Genomic DNA, 26,382 nt, shown 5'->3' on the forward strand with positions numbered 1-26,382 from the left:
GGAGGCAGATTCATTTGTAAAACCTGGTGCTTCCAGTTCTCATCGAGGCCAGAACCTTGCAGGTATTGTGAAAAGGAAGAGGACTGGGTGAATAAAAGCATTCACAGTAAGTTATATCTGAGACTTTGTAAGACATGTAAACCCTTTTGCTTCAGCACATAATACAATTACTGATTGACAGGGATGGAAGGACAGAAGGGAGAGAGAGGCTAACAAGTGAAAAAAGGGAGATGCTTGTGCTGTGGGTTTTTTACCGCTGTTCATTCCCAGTGGTGCTGCAAGAGTTACACGGTCACTGGAGGGGACGAGGGATTGCATTTTTTAATTCTGGGTGGAAAGTCAGCATAAGATATTTGTTAGGTTATCAGTGTACTCTTCCAGACAGGATTAAGATCAATTCATCCCAAACTTGTTATCATTGCAGGCACTTGTTACCACCATAGCTGCTCTCAGTAAAAAGATGGTGTTGCCTTTTGTGTGGGTCACACACATCCTCTGTGTACCTCTATAAAATAAGAAAGATTAACATGTTCCAATCAGTGTCAGGCTATGAGTCTGGAATGGTTCAGGTCCAGTGGAAGAAGTCTTATGCCTCATAGGAAATAACTTGTTGAGAGTTCACTCATTGTCAGTCCAGGCAGCTAACACTGTTTGGGTGTCACCTCACACAGTAGCACTCCAAAGCAGGACATGGCAAGAAGATGGGTGGAGATACTACATTCCTTCCTGCATGGATTGAAGTATACAAATAAAAGGTTTTCAGGCAGAAGATGGGGAACTGAGAGAAGAAACTGAAATGTGAAGATTTCCAATGATAGATGTGGATTATAGGAGAAAGAATGCATCTTATCATTTGGACTTTTTTCTCGTGAAGGGTGAAGGCTACCTGAGGGCATATGGCACATGTGAAAATCACAGTCCTCAGCCAGTACTGGCTCACTAAATAAACTGTACAGAGTGGGAGAAACTTCTCAAATTGTTTGAAGTGCAAAGTAGATGTATGTCTGCTTCTTTCTTCTCTTCATCATTATAGCGGTTTTTTCTGGGGTTTTTTTCCTTTTTTTTTTTTTTTAACTGTGCTTTATTTTTTTTAACTGTGTTGTTTGGATTTAGAAAATGAGTATATTTGTTTAACTTGATTTAAATGTGATTTAAAAATAACGAGCTAAAATCAGTATACTCCCTATTGCTTGTAATGGTCCATAAAAATGGGGTACTGGAGTACCCTATCAATTAAGGACCCAGCAAAACAAAGAAAGATCTGCAGTGCTGGAACAGAAGCAGAACTCTTAGGTTCTTGCAGGTGCTAGGGACTCAATTGCATCAGTTTACATTTCCTAGGCCTGTTTTGCAGAGAAAATTCCCCCCTCTCCCTCCCTTCAAACTATAAATGGAAGTCTTTTTACTTTGGTTTACAGATTAGCATTGTTGACAAAGTACTCAAGAGTTGCCACCAGGTTGTTGTTCTAAGTTGAAAGCTGCTGGCAATTTTGTTTGTTAGGGGATGAAACTGTTTAAGAAAAAAAGAAAGAAGAAAGGAAGGGAGAGGGGAAAAAATGGAGGATTTCCTAGAGGGTTGTTTTAAAATGCTATCTCCATGCTTTGCACCTGCTGAGAAATTAGGGCTTCAGCTATCCTCAGTTCCCTATGGCTACTTACTGTCTGTACCTGTTTTGGCAACCTCTGAGCAAACAGAGTGGAACAGCTTTGATTCTGTTTCTTCTCCCCTCCTTCCCATCTGTTGCTTTGCTCTGGATCCTGAGATGTGTCGGCTTCTTTGTGCTCAGAGTGAGATCAAGCAGAGGCTCCTCAGCAAATGCTGCCAGAGTTTGAGGCCCCTGTAACTGGCATTATCTGCAATTTCCCAGGTAGCAGCCGAGGATCATTGCAAACAGAGCAGGGAGTGACACTCAGAGCCTTTTCACAGGTGTGAACAGGTTGCAGCGAAAAGAAGCCGGGTCCTGCAAGTTTCCTGCAATCTCCTTGTAGGACAGTAAGAGCATTAATGTTCTTTGAGGCTGGTACCATTCAGGAATCAGTTGTAGGCTTAAAGTTATGCAGCTGGTGCTATGTAATTTTTTCCAGCATATACCATGCTAGGACTAATGTCTGATAAAGGCACAAATGTATAGAAAAGGCTAGTGTGTATACACTTCAAAGGCAGAAAGAATATTTTGTTTTTTAGTATTTAACCCATTTTCTACCAAAGCTGAGAGCAGAACAGCAGCCAGGTGTGAGCCAATTCAAGGATTCTGCCTTTCCCAGGAACAGGGCCAGGTATGGGTGACCAGAGAATATGGAGATGTGATGCTTCCTTCATTAGCTACATACTTATGATTTTGAAGTGTGATTATGAATTCTTCTTGTAACACATGAATTCAAAGGTTTTATTTCATTCTGAGTGCTATTTTTGCAGAAATGAAGGTTCCTGTCCTGCTTATAGGAGTTCAGAAAGCTAGTTGGTATGCTAGCTATTAAAAGTTTATAAAGCTATGTGTTACATAAACACAGGTCTCCAAATTTAGGTATACCTTTCAGCAGTGAAGACTGATTTTTTTTTTTTTTGCCTGTTGCAACATTTCATCCTGACCATTTTTTTGTAAACTGGAAAAAACCAGTAACATCATTTTTTATTCTCTTTTTTCCAGGAGAAAGGAGGCTAGCCACAAAGAAAAGTGTATTTTGCAGCATTGAAATAATTCAGATACAAATTATTCTGACAGTTACAAATAATTTTTAATTTTAAATTCTAACTCTCTTTCTCCCTTCTTTCTAGTCTCCCCTATATTTATCCAAAACTGATCTGACTTCGAGAGTACAATGTATATGATTAAGGGGGTTCTTCACAGAGAGTTTATTAAAGGGAAAAATAAAACTGTAAATGAATTCATGCAGAACTACAGTTCATCGAATCCTGCAAGGGCCACTACTACATGTGACGCTCATTGAAAGTGGTAGGAGATTGGATTAAAACAGATAAAAGAAAATACTTCTTTACAGAGTTTCTAATGAAATACAGAAGAGAATTTTTGATTTAATTTGCTCCAATAAGAGATCAGAAGGAAGTTGTCACCTTTTTATCAGTTGCTGAAACTAGTACTGTAGTTACTGAAAACTTAATTTTTAATATTTTCAGGGTACACTAGTGTTTTCTAACAATGTCTTTGCTAGTTCCTGGAAGTTCAGATGGCACTTTTTATGTGTTTGTTTATCTCTGACTATACCGCTGCTTGATATACTTGTGAAATAAAAAATGAACAGCTCTTGTAGTTTCCAAAACTGTCATGCTAAAATAAATCATAAGCATAATTTGGGAAACTTGTCAAACTGTAATTAGGATTAGTTTTATTGAAGATTGTGTTGCGGTGGTTACTAAGCAAAACATAGAACATAATTAATGACAGCCACTTCAAGTCACCTCATATTGTATGCCTTTTAACTGTGGATTTATTGATGCAAAATTACAATGAGGTGGCAGTGCCTGCCAGTTCAGCATATTTGGGTGAGCCATTCAGTCACCTCTAACGTATTTCCTATGTGGGCTGCCAGCCACAGCTCTGCCTCAGATGGCTTTGCTGCCAAGAGAAGATAGATGTAGCTTGGAACCGTGCAAGAGAACGCTGCTTCGAGTATATGCTAAGTTGGTGTTTTTCCTGAGCACTCTTCTGTTTCGTCAGCACTAGCTTGGTTTACATACCTATAGAGAACCTTTACATAGAGAGTCAAGAAAAAGCAGATTGCAAAAGTACAGCTCTTCTAGGCACACTGTATTGCAAGGAAGAAGAAAGAGCAGTGATCCTGCTTCAATCAAAATATCGTAAAAAATCCTGCAAATTCAGTAGCCCACTGAAAAAAAAGAAGACCTCAACCGAGTATTCCTAGTACATGGCAGGTAATCATACTTGTGTGTCAACATTGGTGTGTAACCTTCAACCTCAAATCTGATCACAGGTATGTCTGTGGTTTTCTGATATCCTATGCTGGAGGAAGAGGGAGGGATAGAAAATTATCAGACCTGCAAGAAACCAGTTGAAGAAATGAATCTAGTCACCTATTAGAGATGACTACTTAATAGTCCTTCAGTTCGGAAGAAAACACAACATACTTCCCAACTGCTTGTTGCTAAGAAAGCAGGGAAGACCAAGAGGTCTAAATCTGCATTGTGCCTGGAAATGTATTTCCCATATGAGCCTGGTAAACTGATCATAGCTCATTGAATAGACTAGCTCAGAAAAAATACTATTGACTTGTGCCAGTGTGATCTAAGGGAAAGTTCCTGGCATGACAATTGCAATTGCTGATGCTGCATAAAAAAGGCTGATAAAGCTGTTACATGGGCAATTTCTTTGGGTCTATAATTACATGCACCCAAAGGAGTTTCAAGGATTGATGACAAATTACTTTACCTTCTTGTGGAGTCACACAGGGTTCAGTTCTCTCTTCAGTTTTCTCTTTAGTCCCTTTGAGCATCCAAACACAGTGAATTGCAAATACACCTAGGGATGTGAAAGACAGTAATCCGATACAGCCAAAAAGGGAATAAAGGGTTTTGATCAAGTTTGAAGCGGCATTAAAGTACTAGAAGAGGAGAGGAGTTAACAAATAACAAGAGCTGGAAGAAATACACTGGAATTGACAATGAGAATTATGGGAAGGCCAGAATGTCTGGAGAAGGCTGGATTTTCTTCGGGCCCAGTGAGGAAGTCATTGCAGGGATTCATGTGCCTGAAGATGTGCTCCCATAACTGTGATTTCAGCAGTACTATTGTGGTCAGATTGCATCCTGATATAAGTCAAAGACATTTCTATGACTGAAAAAAACACTTCAAGAGGTGTCTCTAGGAATGACAGCCTTTCTCACGGTGAGAGGGACTTCTGCTGTATAGACTTAGTGAAATTTCATGATAACTTTTATTATCTTGAGGCTTCCTTGCCTTTCTTCATTAGTTGCTATTTCTATAATCCATGCATTTCTGTGAATTGTAGATTACGTACAATTAATTCATTGTTGCTGGACATTTGTTTTCAAATGAAGCTAACCTGTACCTTTATTACACAAAATAATTAATATGAAATTATGAGAGAATGTCCATGAAAAACAGTGAGTATCTAGGACATTAAATACCAAATGGATGAATGTGCTATTCTAGATCTTAAAGTAATGGTTGGGATTTTCATTTTTTGTCTGATGCTTCTAAGGTTTTCCATTAGTTATTTCAGGTGCTGAAGTTTGACAGGGCAGGTTATAATCTTGTTCTTCAACTCTCTGTCAAGCATATTGCTCGATTCATTGAAATTTGGGTTGTCACTGCAATGCTGAATATTCACTTGTAAATGAAATAGCAGTTCCTGTCTAGGGTATAGCTGTAGCAAGAGACAAAAGTGTCTTTTGATAAATCTGTGTTTCATTTTTTCTTGCTGGCAGGGTAGCTGGTATTATTGAAGTCTGTAGTAATTTGTCTCTATGGATGGCTGTCTGGTCACTGCTTTAAGACCTGCAAGCTGACACCAAGCTGAACTCCCAGGCAGAGCAGACAGCAAGGAATGTACTGAGATCATGTCTGGTGGTGCAAAGTGCAGTACCTTTCCTGTCATCTTTGAAGAAGGATGCATTGTACTTCTTTTAAACAGCTATTGAAGCTTTGAAGAAGAAATTGGGATTGGAAAATCCATAAAGAACTAGACATAGCTGTGGATTTTTATTCCAGATAGCCAGAGGAGGTTCAGCACCTTTGAAGGTATTAAAACCATCCTTGCTTGTTTAAGTTCTATTTGAAATGCAGATGGGGGAAAAAAAAAAAAAATCAGTGTTTGCTAAATGAGAGAGAACAAAATTGGCTCTATGTGTAAAATATCTTCTTGAGGAGTATCAAAATGATAGCATGAGAAAACAGAACAAACTGTCCTCTTACAGAAATATAATGTCTTTCATCAAGTAAGGCCATGAGATAAGAGGGTTCCTCTGCTCATATAATTGGCATTGTTTAAGCTAAATCAGTAGATATTTAATGCTTGCACCAAGAAAGAATCCCCTAGTTCTCCTTTATTTTTCTTCACCCTCATATATCTCTCATTTGCATGCTCATATGTCAGTGAAGTGCTAGGCTTTGATCTTCCACGTACTTAATAATTTGCTTTAAGCAAGTCCTTGTCCTTTCGAATCTGATTTACATTTGAACCAACACTGTTACACATTGTTCCAGCACTGAAAAGGGACCTGGAATCACATGAGTTTCAGTCAGACAGACTATACAGTTTGTCTTCTAGGGAAAGAAGATGATGTCTTCAATGTAAAGGAGAACTTGATTCATAGACTTCAGAGTGAATCCTGCATGCTTTCAGTGCAGATAATTTGATGAGTTGGGGTGCTGCCTTACTAAGTTCACTACAGGACTGTGATTTCCTTTACATGGTATTATTAAGATTTTTAAGAACACTTCCGTGGTGCACGTTGAATTATCTGTGTAGTCTGAACTGCCAAACTGAATTGATAGGAGCCAAACCAAAAAAAAGTTCATTTGTGCCTTTCATTATAGTGAAGATCTAGCAGGCTATTCTCTTTCTTCTAATAGACTTTGCAGTACTTTGTGCAAGTTATTCTTACATTTTCTGAAAAGAAAAGCCTGTGTGCTCTTTCATGGTCTTCATTAAGCATTCCTGATGCAGCAAAATCTTTAATTGGGTTCTTTTTCTTTTAAGTGGAATGATCAGAAATTGTTTTTCTGTAAATAATAATGAAGCAAGATGGTATGGAAAAATTATGATTCTAAAAGACAAAAGTCATCATAAAAAATGAAAACTATATTATATTAACATGAATTATTCATAGGTTATCAAGTTTAGATGAGGCTTGTGAACCTAACTTTGGTTCTTTAATATAGCTTTAATATAACTTTAAATCTGTGATGCAGGGAATGGAATTCTACTCAGGGAAACTATTCTGATTTCTGTATAACTGGAAAAGTTTATGGGTTCAGTGGGCTTGTAGTACTGAGAGCAGACATTTATCTCCATAATTTTGTAATGCCATGGTATAACATGGGGCATAGAGAAGATTGTATTTGAACAAGTAGTGCTCTTTTAGGAGAAGAATGTACTACATCTGTTTTGGTCTCTCTGCCAATAAAAGGGCTGGTCAGGGAGGTTCTCAGCTTCTCTCATCTGGTACGTGCAATTGGTCATGCTGAATTTCTGTCTGATTTACATTCACTTTACTCAAATTTCTTTTCTATGGATTCTTTTGCTAGTTCATCTTATTTAACTGCCATTTTTTCCTTCAACATTTTTGAGGCTCATGTGGTCGTTGAAATCTCTTTGCCACTGCATTTTGTGTATATACTTTGCTCTCAAAATCATCTTCACCCTGTAAAGCTCTTCCTTCAGTAATGCTCCTGTTTGTATTGATAGTCCCATTGGCAACATAGTCCCTTAGCTTTTAGGCCCACCCTTACTGGCTGTCTCAGACAAATTTTTCATTTCTTTGACTAGTTTCTCAGTTTGTCTGTGTTTCTCATCTATTTCAACTGTGTCTCTCAAGCCTTCTGGCAATACTTTTCAGCTTTTCCCACTGCATTTCTTGGTGCTCTGAGGCAGGATCTTTCAGTTCCATCAGCACTGAATCTTTGCTTCTTCAGAAAAAATCCAGTCTTTTTTTTTAGATCAAGCTAGTGCTTTTCTGGTGTTCCAGGCTACCTTCTTAGTTCTTTGGTTGTCACCCTGAAATCTGAGAAATGCAAGATATCCAGAGAAGAAGTAGGAATAGCCTCTTTGTTTTTCTGCAATTCTTGTGGTTATTGAGTACAGAAAATATTGTATCATTTGGACGTGACAAGAGTTTTGTGTTTACTACAGAGTAGCATTCTGATAAAACATGCTTACTAATAGAAAGATATTTTACAGGAAATATGTTAGAAAATTCTATTATTTAAGATGTAATTGAAATCAGATTTTTCAAAGTTTAAATCAGATTTTAAATGTAAAATATTCTCTTTTGAACTCAGATTGTAAGTTGTAGTGGATTTTTGGGGACCTGACTGATTTGTGTTCTTTTGTGCTGATTTAAGTTTGAGGTAATATTCAAACAATTTACTGTTCTGCTGAAGTCTTAGTGACAGACTACTAAATTTGGGAAGGCAATTTGCTAAACCCCATAAAAAAAGAATGTTGAAGTGTTGTATCAGTTTTGGGTAGTTACAGCTTCTTGTGCTATTGGAAGAATAAAGTTTTATTTATGTTGATTTATTTTGTTTAGTTTAGTTCCATGACTTGTTCAACATGGAGTTGAAAAACCAGAAAAGCTGACTCTCTTTTTCCAATTTATGTTAAAGAACTAAACTTGAGGTGGTTAGATTTATTACAGAAATAAAAAAGGGCACACTGACTGAAGGAATTTATTTAATTCATAACCTTACAGATAGGAGCGATACGCGATACATCAATAGGACGGTTCTATTACAACTATAAGTGTAGGTAATTCTGCATTATAGATTATTAGATATTGGTGCTATTGCTTCATTTGTTATAATACCTGGGTCTTTATTATCCTACCTGGCTTGACCAATACTGTTTTCAAGTGCCTGGAGTCAGTTGCCCGAATGGGAATGTTGGGTTGGTGGACTGTGCTAGAAAAGAGAGGTCATGAGAAGGAGGACCATGCTCACAGACTACAGTGACAGCTTGTACTGAAGTCTCTAGCATAGGGTGGAGTTCTAGTGGGTTAGGTCTCAGCCTTAGGAAAATGAGGTTGATAAATAATATAGAGAAGAGTGAAGAAGAGGGACTCTGGCTCTACCCATAGCCGTCAACTGGGAGCACATAGCCTCCAGCATTCATTCATTGAAAAATGCGTCGAAAGCAGCATCTTGCCTATAGGTTTAAATGTGGAGATATTGTTTTGTGCATCACGTAAAATTAAGGATGGCCTGTCTGCACAGATACATTGAGAACTTCCTCTTCTGGACTTAGACTGAGTCCTGTCTGTAATAATTTTGCTAGGAAAGTAGAAACACAGCTAAAATTCCCACTGTCTGGTTTTTCTTCTTCAGCTAAAGCATAATGATAACATAACAGAGACATTTGGATGTCATAAATTCACCAAATTTTTTAGCCATACTCACAAACCAAACTTAGGAAAAGTGTGTAAGTAATCTCTGATCTGCTCAAATGTATGTGTTTACTGTAAAATACTGGTATTCTGCGTGTGTGGAGATGGTTAATTCATTGTGGTGTCTCAGGAGTGATTGCTTAGGTTTTTTTTTTGGTTGTCTAATTACTTTCCTTATTTCTTCATTCTTTTAGGGAGCTGTAGAAAGCTTGCCTTTTTATCCTCAGTAAATACTTGTCTGGAGCGACAGCAATATGCTGCCTTGGCTATCCTATTCTAAAAGCATTGATTACTTCCTGAAAGGCTTCAGTTCTCTGGCAGTCACAGGCCATGTTTTCTCTGATAATAACCTTTTTGTTATTGACATAGACAGTATCTAGCTCTGGATTTTGTTCCCTGCCTATCTGTGAGTTCATCCACTTGTCTGATTTGCTGAAACTAGAGATTTGAACTAGGATTCATACATTTGTAACACACGCAAAAAATACTCAGTTGTATCTTCTAGATTTCTGAGGCAGGTTATCTGTGTTATATTATGGAAGTCCCTTCTCTGCTTGAATATTGGCTTCCAAATTTTTGTTTAGAGCCCATGACAGTGCTCTCTGGTTTTAACCATTTGGACCCTAACAATATGCACCCATGAATGCTGAAGGAGCTGGCTGATATCATTGTGAGGCCACTTTTGGTTATCTTTGAAAGGCTATGGTGATTGGAACAGATACCTGAGAACTGGAGGAAAGCAAATGTCACCCCCATTTTCAAGAGGGCAAGAAGGAGGGCCCAGGGAACTACATTTTCAGCCACATAAAGGACAAGAACGTGATTGGGAGCAGTCAGCATGATTCAGCAAGGGGAAGACATGCTTGACCGACCTGATAACCTTCTATGACAAAATGACTGTCTTGCTAGATGAAGGGAGAGCAGTGTTTGTTTTCTACCAGGACTTTAGTATGGTCTTTGACCCTGTCTCCCATAAGATCCTCATAGAGAAGCTGACAAAGTATGAGCTTGATGAGCAGATAGTAAGGTGGATTTAAAACTGGCTGAATAGCTGAGCCCAGATGGTGATGATTAGTGGTATGAAGTCTGGTTGGAGGCCAGTCACTAGCAGTGTACCTCAAGGGTCAGTGCTGGGTCCAGTCCTGTTCAACATCTTCATTAATGATCTGGAGGGTGGGTCAGGGTGTACCCTCAGCACCTTTGCAGATGACACAAAACTGGGAGGAGTAGCTGATACACTGGGGTGTTGTGCTGCCATCCAGAGGAACCTCAGCAAGCTGGAGGAATGGGCTGACAAGAACCTCATGAAGTCTAACAAAGGGAGGTGCCAAGTCCTGCGCCTAGGGAGAAACAACCCCATGCACCAGTATATGCTGGGGGCTGACTGACTGGAAGGCAACTTTTCAGAAAGCAGCTTGTGGACATGAAGTTGACCATGAGCCAGCACTGTGCCCTAGCAGCAAAGAAGGTGAATGGTGTCCTGGACTGCTAGGAGGGTTGCTAGCAAGTCAAGGGAAGTGATCCTTCTCCTCTACTCAGCACTGGTGAGGCCACATCTGGAGTGGTGTGTCCAGTTCTGGGCTCTTCAGTACAAGAGAGACATGGGCATACTGGAGAAAGTCCAGTGAAGGGCCACGAGGATGACTGAGGGATTGGAGCATGTCTGCAATATGGAGAGAGTAGGAGAGCTGGGACCATTTAACCTGGGGAACAGAAAGCTCAGCAGGGGATCTCATCAATGTGTATAAATACCTGAAGGAAATGTACAAGGAAGATGGCACCAGGCTCTTTCCACTGGTGCCCAGTGACAGAACAAGAGGCAATGGGCACAAATTGAAACACAGGAGGTTCTTCCTGAACATTAGGAAACACAGTTTTTTCAGTGGGGGTGGTCAAGCACTGGCACAGGTTGCAGACAGATTGTGGAGTCTCCATCCTCGGAGACATTCAGAAGTCAGCTGGATACAGTCCTGGGCAACCAGCTCTGGGTGGCCCTGCTTGAACAGGGGTGTTGGACAAGACGACCTCCAGAGATCCCTTCCTACCTCAGCCATTCTTCGATTCTCTTAGAGCACCGCACTGGTACCGCATTAAATGTATTGAAGAATTTAGTCTTATGTTTCCTATCATACTGTTTCTGAATTGGCTCTAGAATTACAGTGAGATCTCTTTATCCAACTCTTTCAGTTGTTGTTGTCTTTTCATGGACTTTTCTGATGTCTGTAAATGGGATTTCTCAGTAGTGCTTACAGTAGTTGCTGATGAAAATTTGGCACAAATTTAGTCATCTAATCCATTATTCCCAGGAATCTCAGTATCTTTTCTATTGGCTAGACATGATGATAATGCTGCCCTCGTGGTTTGCCTGTGTGTCTTTGCACATTAACAGTTCTCCACGCCTCCAGTACAGCACTTGTGTTGTATGCCCTTTTTTTTTGTGTATTTATTTTAACTTGGCAATTTCTTTAATCTTTCCAAAGTTGTCCAAAGCTTCTTGCCACTCTCTCTTCCTGTTTTTCCCCATGTGAAGTGTTACTGTGTAAAACTTGATATACCCTCTCTGTGCCATTGCAAGATGAATGCATAACCCTTTCAAATGGCATCTGCCAGAATTCTGCATATTCACGTAACATAGAAATATTTTACATCAATGGTCCCTCAAAATATCTACCCTCTTAGGCAATAAAAAAAGTTCCAATTTTTCATTGATTCTTCCTTGTGCAAAAGCAAGGGAAGATGTACTTTCTTTCTGTTGTCTGACTTGTTATATCCTGCAGTTGTCTTACTCTGCTCTCTGACTTCGAGAGCAGTGTGGCTGCAATGGGGATCAGTCACTGCAAGCCCACTGCTATCCCAAAGTGTTTCATTACTAGTGTGTTAATATTACTGGTCTCAGTTAGCAGTCAGTAATGCACTGCATACATTTTATTCTATTTAGATCTTTGTATAATGCAGGTAAAGATTGATACAGAATGTAAACTCCAGTGGAGGTCACATCACACATTGAAAAATTCAAATGAATTACCAAAGGGAGGAGGAAATGTTTTTATCCTCTCATTGAATTCATTGAAGTAAGAAGCTGCTTACCAACCGGTTTAGTATGGAAGATAATTTTTAGTCTAGCAAACAGGTATTTGTGTACCTAAGGAAGTGAACAAACACTATTAAGAAAAATGGACAGACTGTGTCTTGAAAATGGGAGAACAGAATGAATCAGGATAAAAGATTAAGTCTGTTTAGATCCCAGGAACATTTCAAAGGTGAGATTGGTAAAAGCTGTTGTGGTTTAACAAAGCGATGTGCAAGAGATGTGAAGATCTATGAGGGAGGGAAGGAGTGTACCTGGAAGTGCTCTGTGAGAAGTTCATCTCTTGCAGATGAATTCTCAGACCAAAACTTCTGAGTAAGTTTTCAATGATAGGGAAAACATGAAACAGAAGGTTTCTGAAGCCATGATTGCCTGCTTGTCAGTGCCAGCTCAATATGGATGAAAGTATGGATCAGTGTAAATACATTAAGCACAGATTTTGCCTATTTGGAGATAATGCTGTAAGAAATGTTTACAAAAGTTATCTGTTTTGAAAGTTACTGATAAAATTTGTTACCGATTTTAAACCTTAATTTGGCTTAAATGTAATTTAAGGGAACTAACAAGGCATATTTTTATACAACAGCATAGCAGTACCATACCCTAGGGCATTTGTGTATCATAAAAGCATGCAGGAAATACTAATAGGAGTTGGTGTGGCTGTCATCATCCCCCTTGTCATATAGTCACGCCATCGGTGGAGGGAGGAGATTTAATCCATCACGTCTTTGGTATTTCTTCCTCCACACTGAAGAGGACTTGTCCAGGCTGTCACTCTGTGTGCAGTTCAGCATGTTCTCTGAGCTCTGCATGATTTTCTGTCCTGGGTTTCTTTACTGGTGGGATATTGGATTTTCAATCTTACTCAGTGTCAGAGATCTGACTGATCTCTATAAACTTTGTTCTGGACTGGATGACTCCTGTTGTTTGTCAGGCTCTGCTTTTAACTTCTTCATGAGAATCCCAGTAGTCTGTTATTGAAGTACATGTCCCAGGTCTGTCACAACCTCTTCTGTTCTCAGCTCTTGTTAGCTCCTTTGCCAAACTTCAGTAGTACCGTTCAGTTTGTATCAGTTACCACTCTTTTTAGTATGTCACTTCTATGTTGCAACTTCAGATTAAAAAAAAAATCCTTCTAGATTTTTTATTTTTGTGTGGTTTGCAGTCTTCTTCCATTTTTGTAACACGTTTTCATGTTTGGGTTCTACTCTCTGAGTTAATTGAAACTATTAAACACTTCAAGTACATCTGAAACTGTAACTGTCAGAAATAAGGCTATTTTCTAATTATTGTCTTTCTCTTCACTAGTACCTATTGCTTCCAGGTGTAGAATGAAGCACAATTTTGGTCTCTTCCTGTTGTTTTCCATGCTCAGAGATATTTTTCAGCTCTGATAGAGATTTCAGCAACTCTACTTTTCCATCCTGGTTATTGCTTTAATTCCTTTTATTTTTTCCCTGCTGATAACCATGTTGGGTTCAGGAATAACTCTGGGCCCAATGTGTTTAAAAACACTCTCTTTATTCAGAGACATATTACTGCCTGCCTCTGCATACCAGGATGTGGGCTGAGCAGAGCATATTGCTCAGCCTTCCTGTGCCAGGAAAGTGAAGCTTCTTAACAGCTCAGGTGCTGGTGCTTCATTTTACTGTGGGAAATCTGGGATGACTGTGTAGGGAAGGATGATTTTTCTTCTGTCACAATATTGCACCCTTGTTTTTTAACTATGATTTTTCACCTGTGATAGGTAACTGCACAGCGCATTGCTGGCAGCCTGTGCCCATGCTGACACAAAACAGAATGAAGGTGTAAATTCACTTAGTTAAGTCTCTCCAGGATATGTAAATGCACCAAGAAGTTCAGCTTTGATTTTCACATTTTGGTCCCACTGGTCCATCAGGGTGTTTCCGTGAGCCTCTTGTAAGGATGAATGTGGATTCTGTGATAAGACATAGTTGAAATGGTTGCATCCTCAGGCATGAGTGGGGAGGAGAGAGTGTGGGCATGCAAGAGAACACAATGTGTTTCTCTAGAACTAAGGATGATGGAATTTTTGCGATATGTCACAGAAAGTTATAGATTCTTGGTGTATTAAATAAACTGATTAATAGATTACTCCTTTTACTATTAACATAGTAAAAATTTATCCTGATCTAATGTTATCTAAAATATTTACATAAGAATATAAGGTAAGTTTTATTTTAGTGCTTATGTTAAATAGTAAGACCTAAAAATAATGACTCAGAAGCTATCCAGGACAGTACATTTGCATTTCTTCATCTTAAGTCTGAAGGAGAGAAGATAAATATATGCAGTCTCCACAAAAACATTGCCTTCAGATGTGGTATATACGATTAGCTATATTATAATTTTATCTCCAGATGGAATATTGGGATACATATTTTTGAGATAATGGTAATGCGAAATCGCTGCCTGTCTTCCCAAAATTCCTGTTTCTACTTTCAGTACTAAACTGTGCCCATCACCTGTGAATATGATCTCACTTTAAAGCAAACATAAAAGAGGTAAATCTGGGCATATAGAGTTTGTAATAATGGGAACATTCATGTCTTTATTACTGCGATGTAAATCAGTTTTATGTATGCTAGATGAAAAGATTTATTTTGCCTCATTTTTATAACTTAAGTAGTATGGATTTCTGGAGTTTTCTGTGTACCTGCACCTCGGTTTTGCAGTGAAGGGAAGGAATACAGCAGTGGCACTCGATCATTTTTTTTGCAGCAGTATTCATTCTGGAAGTGCTCAGTAATCAGTGGCATGTTGTTTTCAGCTGTAGAATCCTCATGCTCTACTAACTGTGGTGGTAGGAAAATGGCTGTTGGCAATTTTCCATCATGTCAATGCTCTTAGTATTTACGTTAGAAACAGTACTTATGAAGGCAACAAAAGTCTATTGTTTTTTGCTCTCTCTAGATCTTTCAGTGTTGAGAGTTGGAATGTATTTTTTCTGTTCATCTGTTGCGTATATACTGTAAGGGATGCACATACAGTACTAGCCTTGTAACTTGGAATAACAGAAACCTAAGCTTATTTCAGTCAGTGCCTCAGTTTGTTCCGTGTAACTCTGTGTTCTAGTATATGTCTAGGAGTTTAGCTACATTAGGCTGAAAGCTTGGAAAAAAGGTTTATATTTATAAGAAAACTTTGTCAAAGATTTTTTTGCTCCTTGTTTGTTACTGTGCAGCATTTCATAATGATCTGTCCAGGCATTATTTAAAAGAAAGACATTGTTCGTATAGAGATCAATACAACCAAGATGATACATAATTAACCCTCAATGGGCGATTGCAGTAATTTTTCATCTTAACATTGATTCGTTTGATATACTTTGAAATAACAAAGAAGTGATCTATAGATTTGGTTTATGAAAATTGAAAGCAATTTCATAATATGCATGTCAAATAGTAACAATGGGATTCTATTTTATTTTCTTAAACAGTAAACTAGCCATCACCCAGTGTCAAGGCTCAGTTGCTCGGAAAAATAGCAAAGTTTTTCTTTCCATATTACTGCTTATTCTCCTCCCTTACCCTCCACAGTTTTCTCTCACACATTTTTTTTCCCCTCTTGGATCCTTTAGTATTCACATTGCATTAAACATCTCCTATTTGTATCAAACACTCTGGAAGTCCGTCCATTGTTTATGTCAGTTAATCTTAAGTAATACATTGTACAGCAATAAGCAGCAATAAAAACCCCAGCAATAAACTGCTGTGTGTCAGTGATTTCTCCTCAGGGTCTGCAACAAGCCATTTGATGTGACTGAAATAATGGCAAACACTTTTAGACCTTTGCATTAACTCTGCAGGCTAATGTCCATGTGGGTTGGTAAGTGTCATGTTTACAGAAGGGTATTGGTGATGTAGTCCCAGAGATAAAAAGTGATGGGTGCCAGAGTAAGCAATTAGGTAAACAGAAGTGTTAGTCAGAGATTTCCCATGGGGCTGTCATCCTGGTTGTTTGCAACGTCTGTGTGTTTCGATAGTTCGCAAGCAGTGAGAGAAGAAAGAATACTACTATTAAGTTGTAGTTTAAATAAAAGTAATAGTTAAAAGACAGCTAATTTAGGGTACATCACTCCTCACTGCCAGAAGCGAGATACTGAAATGGTTTAGTTTTCAGGAAAAATCTAGTGTCTCAGTGTGTCAAGTTGAACATTCACATCCATTAGTTATGTTTCTCTCTGTTGTTGCAGTCAGTTGGAGACCTTCCTGTTGTCTGCAGAAGGCTTTCACCAAGGCCTGGGATGTTTGGTTTTTTGTGTGTGTTTTGTTCCGTCCCTCCCCCAAATAACTTTTTAAGCGGATGAAAGTATATACATGTAAAACTTGATTTTCCAGCAGAAGCTTCTCTGTTCTATACTAAGCGAACAGTGCAGAACAGAAAGTTTTTCAGTTGCCATTGTAGATATTTCTTATAAGTTCTGTTATAGGTGATTGTATATCAGTAGAAATTTTGTCTATTTCTTACAATATCTGCTGTTTGACTTAGCCAGAGCTGTCACTTTTGTAGTTGGTCTATTAAAATCTGTGTAAATCATTAAATGGTATTGCATTACAGGAAAGCATCTACTTATTCCTAGTAAAAGAAATGGCTTTGATTAATGAATCTGTGTGGCAGAAATATAAAACCTCTTCGTAAATAATTCATTTTCTTTGTACAACAACATTCATTTAGGAAATCACACAAGACCTTTAGAGAAATTTAGTAAAGCTATTGATTGCATTGTGCAGCATTGGGAAAGGGCAAAAACCCTTTTTTTTTTTCATTTGTCAGGACTAAAATAAACTGATATTAGTTCATGCTTTCTCTTAATTTGTTGAAATTGTTGTCCAAAAAATAAAATACTTGGTAGCAAGAAATCTACACCTGAAATCTTGAAGAAAGCCTCCCTGAAGAAATGAATTAAAATAACGTTGAGATGCACGTAAGTAAATTCAGGTAATTTTATAGTGTCATTTTTGTAATAAACCCAGACACTATAAGGAAAAAACGTGGAGTTCATGGAGTGAACAGTTTATCTCTGTGTGCATCGTGGTTTTATTAAGGAAAATATATGTATAAAGATGCTTGACTGAAAATTCTTGTTTCTCACTGTATGTTCTTTTATCAGATGCAGTGTTTCACGGCTCTCAGATTTGTTTGGGAGACTTATCATGTATGATCACAGAAAATTTGCAGAAATTGTTCACACAGTTAGTTATTCATTTTTTCCTTTTCCCTAGTAGGTGCTTTTTATCTTCCACTTTGAGTATTCGAAATTTAATACTGACATATGAGCTGCAGGATCTAGCCCTCAGTCACATTTCAACCAGCAGTTAAAACAAAATTGCAGGACATAATATTAGTAAATAAGTTCATATGTGTAGAAGTCTGTCTGTGTTTATACACACACTCCTATTTATACGTATAGTAAGGATGTATGTCTGTTGCACCAGTATCCCCATCAGACTTCAGACTGAGGTGGTTAGGCATAGTGGAATCACAGTGGTGGAAAGAGGTGCTTTGATGTTTGTAGAAGAGTAGGATGTTAAAGGAGGGGGAAAGACCCCCAAATTCAGGGTACTCTGCATTAGAGAATTACATGTTGTTTTGCATTTAATCCTATTCAGTTTTAACTCTGCTGTCATCTAAGGAAAGAGTGATGTTTCCAGTGGTGTGGATTGGGGGATTTAATAGATTTTAAGGGTCCCTAGAAAATACTGTAACTGAGTGGTGGAAAATTAAAAACAGTATCATTTGTTCAAATTTCACAGATACCAAGTGCACCTAACTAACTTAAAAGAGCATCAAATGATGATGTGCTTTGTGACCAACTTAAGTGTTACATTGCTAATTTCTATTTTGCACTATGCTGATACTTGCTAATAATGTTATTATTAGCAGTTATATTTTGATGTAAGCTTACATAGTTATGATGTCTTAATTAAATGTTTGGAAATGAAACTCTTGAGCTGTGCATGGTTTTTGTAACTTGAAGTGTTTTTCATGAGATTCGCGTGGAGATAGATTTAAAAAACGTCCAAATGCTATTCTTGTATTTAAATAATTGTGGCAGTATAGTATGTTGGTGTGAAGTTCCAACATGTTTTTGTCCTGATGGCTTTTCTGGTGATTTATTTTAGCTGTATAGTTTTTACTTCTTGGTCATGAATTTTGTCTCTGTGAAGGCCAAGAGGTGGAAATCCTCTATTATTCTGGCACTACACAGGACTCTCTGCACTGCTGTATCAGGAAATCTCAAGTAACAGTTTTATGATGTATGAGGACATTATTCTCTGCAAGCAATAACATGCATTTCTATTTCGCCAGCAATATCCACATAATCAAGCATTCACAAGTGCTTTACAAAGAATTTAATTAAATAGTGTGCAGAGTAACTGGATGCAGCATGCACACAAGCTGTTATATATTCAGCAGTTCACATTTTGCAGTTAGTGCTGAACACTTTTGAGCAGTAATATGTGTGAATGATATGTCTATCAAAATGTGCATATTCACCCCTCCTTTTATGCCTTGCTCCTTAAAAATTACACTAAAGCCTTAACAGATGTCACCTCCAGGAGCACAGGATACCTTCCTCAGTGCTCTAATGGTGTGAAAAACTGAGGGAAATACAAATTCTCATGTTGTGACTTGAACATCAAAAATGTTCAATGCTTCTCTGAAATCAAATGTTTATGGCTGTCCAGAAAAAGGTATAGATTATTGTGTCTTTCACCACAAAACCAGGAATGTTTGGAATTTTATTTAATGGTAGTAGAAATTTGTGGAGCAATCAAGACCAACCATTGAAGAATTTAATTTCTAAGTGAAAAGTGAATGCCAAAACTTGGACATTTGGAGTATAGACATGGGCAATGAGAAGCAAAAGATTTCTCATTTTGTGATTATGAGTATGTTTAGAGTTCATTCTGTCAGTCACCGGAGGTAAAGAAAGTCTCTTCTTTGGCAGTGAACTGCAGTGCATCAGACCCTGCACTAGGAAAGGTAGGAGTGTGTGCATGTATTTTAGTATACCTCTTAATTCATTCAGCGTGTCACTTGCAAGGATTAGCATTCAGGAAACCAACAGGGTTATCTATTACATTTTGTTTTGTCTGTTTGGAAAAGCCCTTTAAGCATTCGTTGATACATGAGAGGAATTTCCAGGCTTGCAAAGCAAAGGGGCTGTGTTGGATGAAAGAGATTTAGAATATCCCACTGTAGTTGTCTACCTGCAAGACAGTTAGCTGTCCATCAGATTGGCAGGTTTTATTGATATGTCGATGCTATAAAGTATCAGTTTAAACCAGCAGGCCAATACCAATGACACAAATAGTGACAGTCTATAATTAGCCTGTAAAGGTGTTTAGTATGAGACCTCTCCCTAGTTTCCCAGTTCCACAGAGTTATTCCAGTTTATTACTGGCTGACACAAAATCTGTCCATTATGACTGGTAAGAAAGACCAAAAACTACAAATGAACCCAAAGGACAGAAAGGAAAGAAAAGCATCAGTTGCAACTAGGGACCTGGTTTTACTTTCATGCTGGTTCTAATTTCGGTGTCACTTTGCTTATTTGAGGGGAATTGCTGAAAACTTAATTGGTGTAAATAAGAACAGAGACTCTCTGTATTCTTCTTCTGAAGATGCCTTTTGGATGAAAGTGTAATCACTGTAGGAGAAGTTATGGCTTTTTTTTTTTTACAGAGTTGAGAATGGGAGAGATCCCTGTTCCATGTAAATGAAAAATTGCCATTAACTTCAGCGATGTCTTCTAGTAGCCTTTATGTCATTTTTTTTCATCCTTATCCCTTCTTTGTATAGCAGACAGGAGTTTTTAATTTTGCATGTCATTTATAACAAATTGCAGTTATTTTTAAAAATTAGTATATTTCAAGCTTCAGCTGGAGAAGAAAAGGAAAGCATGTAATTTTGAATTTACTTGCATGTTTAATCTTGAACACCATGTTTTAGATTTTTGTTTTATTTCTTTAATTAGGTTCTTGTTCTGGTGTCTGCCTTTATATAAAATATTTATTTTTTACCATTTATAGTATGTCTCTGCAATTTGGATGTTTTCAGTTCGCTTGTATTTGAAAGTAGCTGCTAGCCTCTCTGTGCTTCCACTAGAAGGCTGATATTTTTGTGCTTCTTGCAGCAGGCCCTTTTTGGGAGTGCTGGAATATGTCCAGGTTCTCCATTACTGGTATTTCAGTGGCAACTTCCTGTGAATCCTGAAGTAGAGCTCCTGCTGTCAGGTTGTTCTCCAAGCCAATTCCACCACTCAATGTCAGCAAGCCAAAACAGACAAACTTAGTGCTGTGATATAATTTAGAGTATTATTTAGAATAAGCAGGTGAGAGCTTTTCTTCTTCAGGTTAGGAGGTCAACCCAGAGACCTTTCATCCCACCCAGTGAAGTACCACCTAGATACACTTGTGTTAACTGTGAATTAACTAGCTTTGGAAGCAGAGGTAGTACAGCCAAATGAGAGGAGCATGGCAGCCAGGCTAATTAATTAAGAAGCCAGGCTAATTAGTTTGACTGGAGGGAGCACTGTGCTGATGTGACAGTGTAGCTTCCAAAATTCTGGCTAATTTGTACACAGGTTGCACTGGGCTTCTTAGAGACATACAGGTTGTTTCTGGGCTCTTTCAGATGTTTTTGCCGTGAAGCAGTATTGTGTATTGGTTTATTCCTTATGTCAATTTACTGTAATTTTAGATTTATTTCCAGACTTAGAGTCAGTTTTAGTTCTTTCTCACTTTTCTGCAGTAAGATTTTTCTAACACATGGATAGACATTGTAATATGGTCTTGTTCAATCTCATGCCATTGAGAGAAATTCCCCACCATTTTGTTTTTGTGTTGTTTTTTTTTATTTGGTTTGGTTTGGTTTGGTTTTTGTTGTTTTTAACCTGATGGCGATTCTAAACAGTTTACCATCTTTCTGGTTGTTATGGAAAAGTATTTCTTCAGTGCTTCCCTAAATTTCAGTCCTTACATACAGTTTGATGTGTAAGGTGTTTGTAAAGGAGTTACCTTAATGAAAAGATAAAGAATACTTGTGGTAAGTCTGTATTACTACAGATATGATATGGTACAGTTGAGGAGCAGTATCAAACCCAGAAGTAAATTAACAAAGTATTGTAAATAAACTGGATTCTGTATAGAAAACTTCAATTAGAAATACTAAGTACTGTGTTACAGCAGTAACATAGTAATCATGTGAGAACAGATAGTGGCATAAGATAAAAAGTAAAGATTTTATTAATATTTCCTAAATAACATTACTAGAGAGCTGAAATCAAATTTAGGTTTTTTACATGCATGTTTTTTAAAATGCTTTTAGTGATCATTTATGGCTTTACTTACAAAACCTCTTCAGCAAAGTAGTTCCCACAAGGAGTTAACATATATTTTTTCTATTTCTAGATCTGTTAGCTGTGCCTAAGCATCCATATGCTGCTATGGAAAACTGGGGACTGAGTGTTTTTGTGGAGCAGAGGATACTGCTAGATCCAAGCGTTTCTTCTATATCATACCTACTGGACGTCACCATGGTCATTGTACATGAGCTATGTCATCAGGTATTAAATCAGATACTTGATATTGATGTGAGAAACCATGCTTTCCTTTTCAAAACTGAAAATTAATTTGTGGTGTTCACATGGACAGTTGCAGCTTTTATTGTAACTGGAGTCCAAGTAATATGGAGATACATAAGACATACCACTACAGAGCGGAACCTGGGAACTCAAAATGGGGATAGAAGAGAAAATTAGTAACAATGAACAACTTCCCTATCTTTTGTATGATTATATTCTGTATGGTGGGGTGTGTTTGTGGTGTTGGTGTGTAGACTGAACATGCTGATAACTGTAGAAAATTATTTATTGCAGAATTATAGCAGATTCATGCTGAGTTTCATGTTCATGTCAGAAAAGGTTTTGGCTGAAATCAATTTGGTATTCATCTTTTTCCATCACATACACACATACTTCCATGTTCTTTTTCTCTCTTTTTTTTTTTTCTTAATTTGATATTGACCCTCTGTTTGCTAGTGATGGATAATTGAGTCTTTTTGTGTACAGAAACTTGTGTATCAATAAGAAAACTTTGTAATAAACATATATTACAATTTATTTTACATTTCTTCCATCTTCTTATCTCAAACTAAACACATTATGAGTGTTTAGTAATATTGAGTTGAATGCAAATGTTATTGAAGAAATTTGCTACAGGGGCAGGAAACCCTTTCTTGCACTCATAAGAGGCATAATCATAGCCTTCAGGTTAAAATGAATGAAATCCTACTGTGTAATCAGCATGGCTTACATCTGTGACTTTACACAGCATTCTTTAAAAGGCAATGCAAATTCTTAACACTTTCTGCAAATAAAAAGTACCATATAAAAGGGAGCCTTTGTAATGGAGTTCTGGTAGATGAACCTGGAAATAATAATGCTTGGTTCATATTCATGTTTCACGTAAAATCTGTCGACGAATATGAAGTACTCAACTACAACATGAAATTTTTATTGAAGGTTATTGCTGGCTTGTTCTCAGTAGGATCATCTGATTTTGTTATATGCTCTTTATTGTGCAGTACAATAGAGTAGCACACTATTCAACTAGAAAAATTATAGTGCCTTAGGAATGAGGTGTGGAAAACACATATTAGGTCATCAAATCCCAGCTCCTGTTGGTATTGGATTCTTCTGTGTAGTGTGTTTTGTAGTGCCGGGTTCAGTGCTCCTGATTACAGGGTTGTGCTGCTTCTCTTAAAACCTTTTGATTAAATCTGATGGTCAGTAACTTTTTTCAGCTTGTCTTCATTTTTGTGAAGTCATTTCATTATTTCCAGTTATTCTTTGCACCGCTTTAATAATTTCCTCTCCAAAGTAATTTATGTGGGCAATTTTCACATCAGTAACTTGCCAAGTTCGTTTATTTGATCCTCATTGAAACCAAAGCCTATTTACATTGTTCTGGGAATATCAGAGGATCATGAAATGGGTAAAAACTGTATTTGAATTTATTTTAGGATAGCAGTGTGGTCACAGAGTGCTTTTAAGTGACTTTAAAATTGCAAGTGAGAAGGTTTACTTAGTGTCTGTGTTGATATTACTTCCAGTGCTATTCGCTTAATTAAAAGTATCTTCCTCCATTCATGTTGCTGCTGTTTCTGTTTTGGTACCAGGTGAATATTAAGAATTGGGACTGTTACCTTTAGATATGACTGTTTAAAATCAGAATTCCCAAACCTGCTGAGTATTAATGCCTCACACAGTGTTCAGGACAGATAGAAAATGAGAGACAGCTTTTCAGAAATACAAAGAAATTCTTTGATTGTCAAAATACAGTTAAAAAGCATGTAAGAAAGAATTTTATGCTCGATTTCTTCACAGCTGACTTTGTCACACTTGACCAGATATTTGTTTTAGGTACATGTTTTAGGAGGGACACATTGAAGTTACATGAGTAGCTTTTGTTTAGTAATTTTGTAGGTTGCTAGTGCTTGATATTTCAGCTTGAGTGTTCTTTTAGAACATTTTATGTATTTAATTAAAAAAATTTATAATCGGAAGGAGGAGTGTTTTAGCATAAAAGCTTCTCCTCCAAGCCCCAACACACAAATGAGATATTGGTCAAAACACACATTTCTAGCAGCTTAAGTTGATAGCTTGAAACAGTTGCCATAATTTATTAAAATAATTCCATTAAGGTGGTAATCAGTTTTATTTGCATATCGTGGATCAGTCCCACCTACAGCCTTTGAAGAAAGACTCATTTGAATTTATGCACCATGATTTTTTGTGATAGTTTTCCCACCTGAGAACAAAACTTGGTGTGACTGATTGAGTTAAAGAGGCATGAAAGCAGAAAGAAAATTAAAAATTTTCTAAATCAGTGTTTTTTTAATAATCTGTAGAGAAAGCATATAGGAAGGAGTGTCCTTTCAGTGTGTCTGTAAAATAAGTGCCCTCCGCGAGTCAGGCTGAGCATAATACCCGAGGGAGATGCAAAATTTATCTAATCGATACATTTAAATTAGTTTTCCAAAATGAAAAGAAGTAATGATCTTCATTCCAGGCAAATAGTGTCTATAGTCAATTATACCAGTAAATAAATAAACAATTAAATAAATGAAGTGTGTTTTACTCAATGTTTTCCCTTCAGATATATAACATCTAGAAAGATGATAGCACCTTTCTGCTGGAAAATTTGGCTTCATTAATTGCAGTGTCTGGGACTGCTCTGTGTGACATTCATAACTGTCGTGGTTTGAGCCCAGCCGGTAACTCAGAACCACACAGCCGCTCGCTCACTCCCCCCCCACCATTCTTCCTCCCCCCGCTCCCGGAGGGATGGGGAGGAGAATGGGAAGAATGTAACTCCCACGGGTTGAGATAAGAGCAGTCCCGCAACTAAGGTATAATACAAAACCACTACTGCTACCACCAATGATAATAACGATTAGTGAAATAACAAGGGGAGAGGATACAATTGCTCACCACCCGCCGACCGATACCCAGCCCGACCCGAGCAGTGATCAGGCCTTCTGGGTAACTCCCCCCGGTTTATATACTGGGCATGACGTGCTGTGGTATGGAATACCCCTTTGGCTAGTTTGGGTCAGGTGTCCTGTCTCTGCTTCCGCCCGGCTTCCCCTCCTCCCTGGCAAAGCATGAGACTGAGAAAGTCCTTGGTTGGAATAAACATTACTTAGCAACAACTAAAAACATCAGTGTTATCAGCGTTGTTCCCAGGCTGAAAGTTAAAAAACACAGCACTGCACCAGCTACTAAGAAGGAGAAAAATGACTGCTATAGCTGAACCCAGGACAATAACTAACTTTGATACTATTCAAGACTAGTTAAGCAAATTCCCTACATTTTCATATTGGTATCACATGCTGTTTTAATGCTTGTAAAACACTTCTTCCTTTAGGTGAATAATTAAATGAATACTTTTAATTGTATCATTAATAAATATACCCAGAAAACTCACAGAGGACTATAAGAAATTCTCCTTTGTGACATTATAAATTAAAGTTATTAATTCTTTTGAATTACTCAAGGATGTATTATGAACTTAACAACCTTATTTTTTTAAATCTCTCTCTGAATACTCATAGCATACCATGACTGTTACTGGTTTCATATTTGTTCAGCAGTCCTCTTGTAATTCAAGAAATAAACTCTGTGCTATGGTGTTCAGTCTGTTTGTCATTAGAAATCATTTAATCAACCTATTATAGTATAAATATATCTTTCATAGTTCTCTGGTGATATGCATTTCTAACATTTCAAATTGTGTGCATAATCTGTATGGTAGGCATTTCTAGTGTTTCTTTGTTTATCTTTATTGGTCTGTAGAGGGTTAATTTATTGACAGCCTTCAACTAGATTATGATCACTGAGTGTCCATTAAGCTTAGTTCACTTAGTGTATGAATATTAATTTTGTCCACCTCATCTCTTCTCCCTAAATTCTTAAGTTGATTGTCAGTGACATTCATTGTCACATTTTGCTTCATTTTTTCATTCAAATCCTATTTACTGAATTGCTACATTGTGTGGCAATCTGGTAATCTCAGTTTCCGTAGTCTGTTCTTTGGAGCCCCTGTGTTCACTTTACTACGAATCCTCATCGCAGCATTGGTCCTTCGTTGTCCCTGTTCTCACTCCACAAAGACATGCATAGAAGCGAGACCTTTCATTCAGGTCCCAGACAAAGCCTATAAGCCAGCCATCATGAAAGCACACCTCTTACTGGCCAACTCCGCTTTTATTTGTTCCTCACTCTTATTGTAGTGTCAGCAGCAGCTCCTCTCTGTCTCTCTGACATGAGTCTCTCCGACATGAGTCTCTCCGACATGAGTCTCTCCCTTTGGAATACTTATTTGCGTCTTCCTTTCCATGTATTTTCAGAGCTTACCAACTCTATGAAAACTCAAAATTATCTCTATTGATTATGAATTAATCTAATTTTTAATATCATTAAGAAAAAACCTGGCAGACAATTTTACTGAAATAAATTTTCGTTGTTTGCTGGGCAAAAAGATGCTATAGAGAGTATGAAACATATTTTCATAATATTGTATGTGTTTCTGCTCTTACCACTGGTGGTATGATGATCCAGGTTGCACAGGGCCATTACAGTCATCTAAATAGGGCAGTC

At 37.7% G+C, this 26,382-nt stretch overlaps 1 protein-coding gene across 2 annotated transcripts in view; it reads left to right on the top strand.

Annotated features, from left to right (window-relative positions):
* Positions 1–26,382, top strand: part of TRHDE (thyrotropin releasing hormone degrading enzyme) — a 221,055-nt gene that overhangs the window by 60,656 nt on the left and 134,017 nt on the right. For both annotated transcript variants that reach the window (XM_030480256.2, XM_030480257.1), the window contains exon 4: positions 21,632–21,786. In XM_030480256.2, the coding sequence (XP_030336116.1) occupies positions 21,632–21,786 (155 nt within the window). The remainder of the gene's footprint in view (positions 1–21,631; positions 21,787–26,382) is intronic.

This window comes from Strigops habroptila, chromosome 3 (assembly GCF_004027225.2).
Source record: "Strigops habroptila isolate Jane chromosome 3, bStrHab1.2.pri, whole genome shotgun sequence".
In the NCBI taxonomy this organism is placed as follows: Eukaryota; Metazoa; Chordata; class Aves; order Psittaciformes; family Psittacidae; genus Strigops; species Strigops habroptila.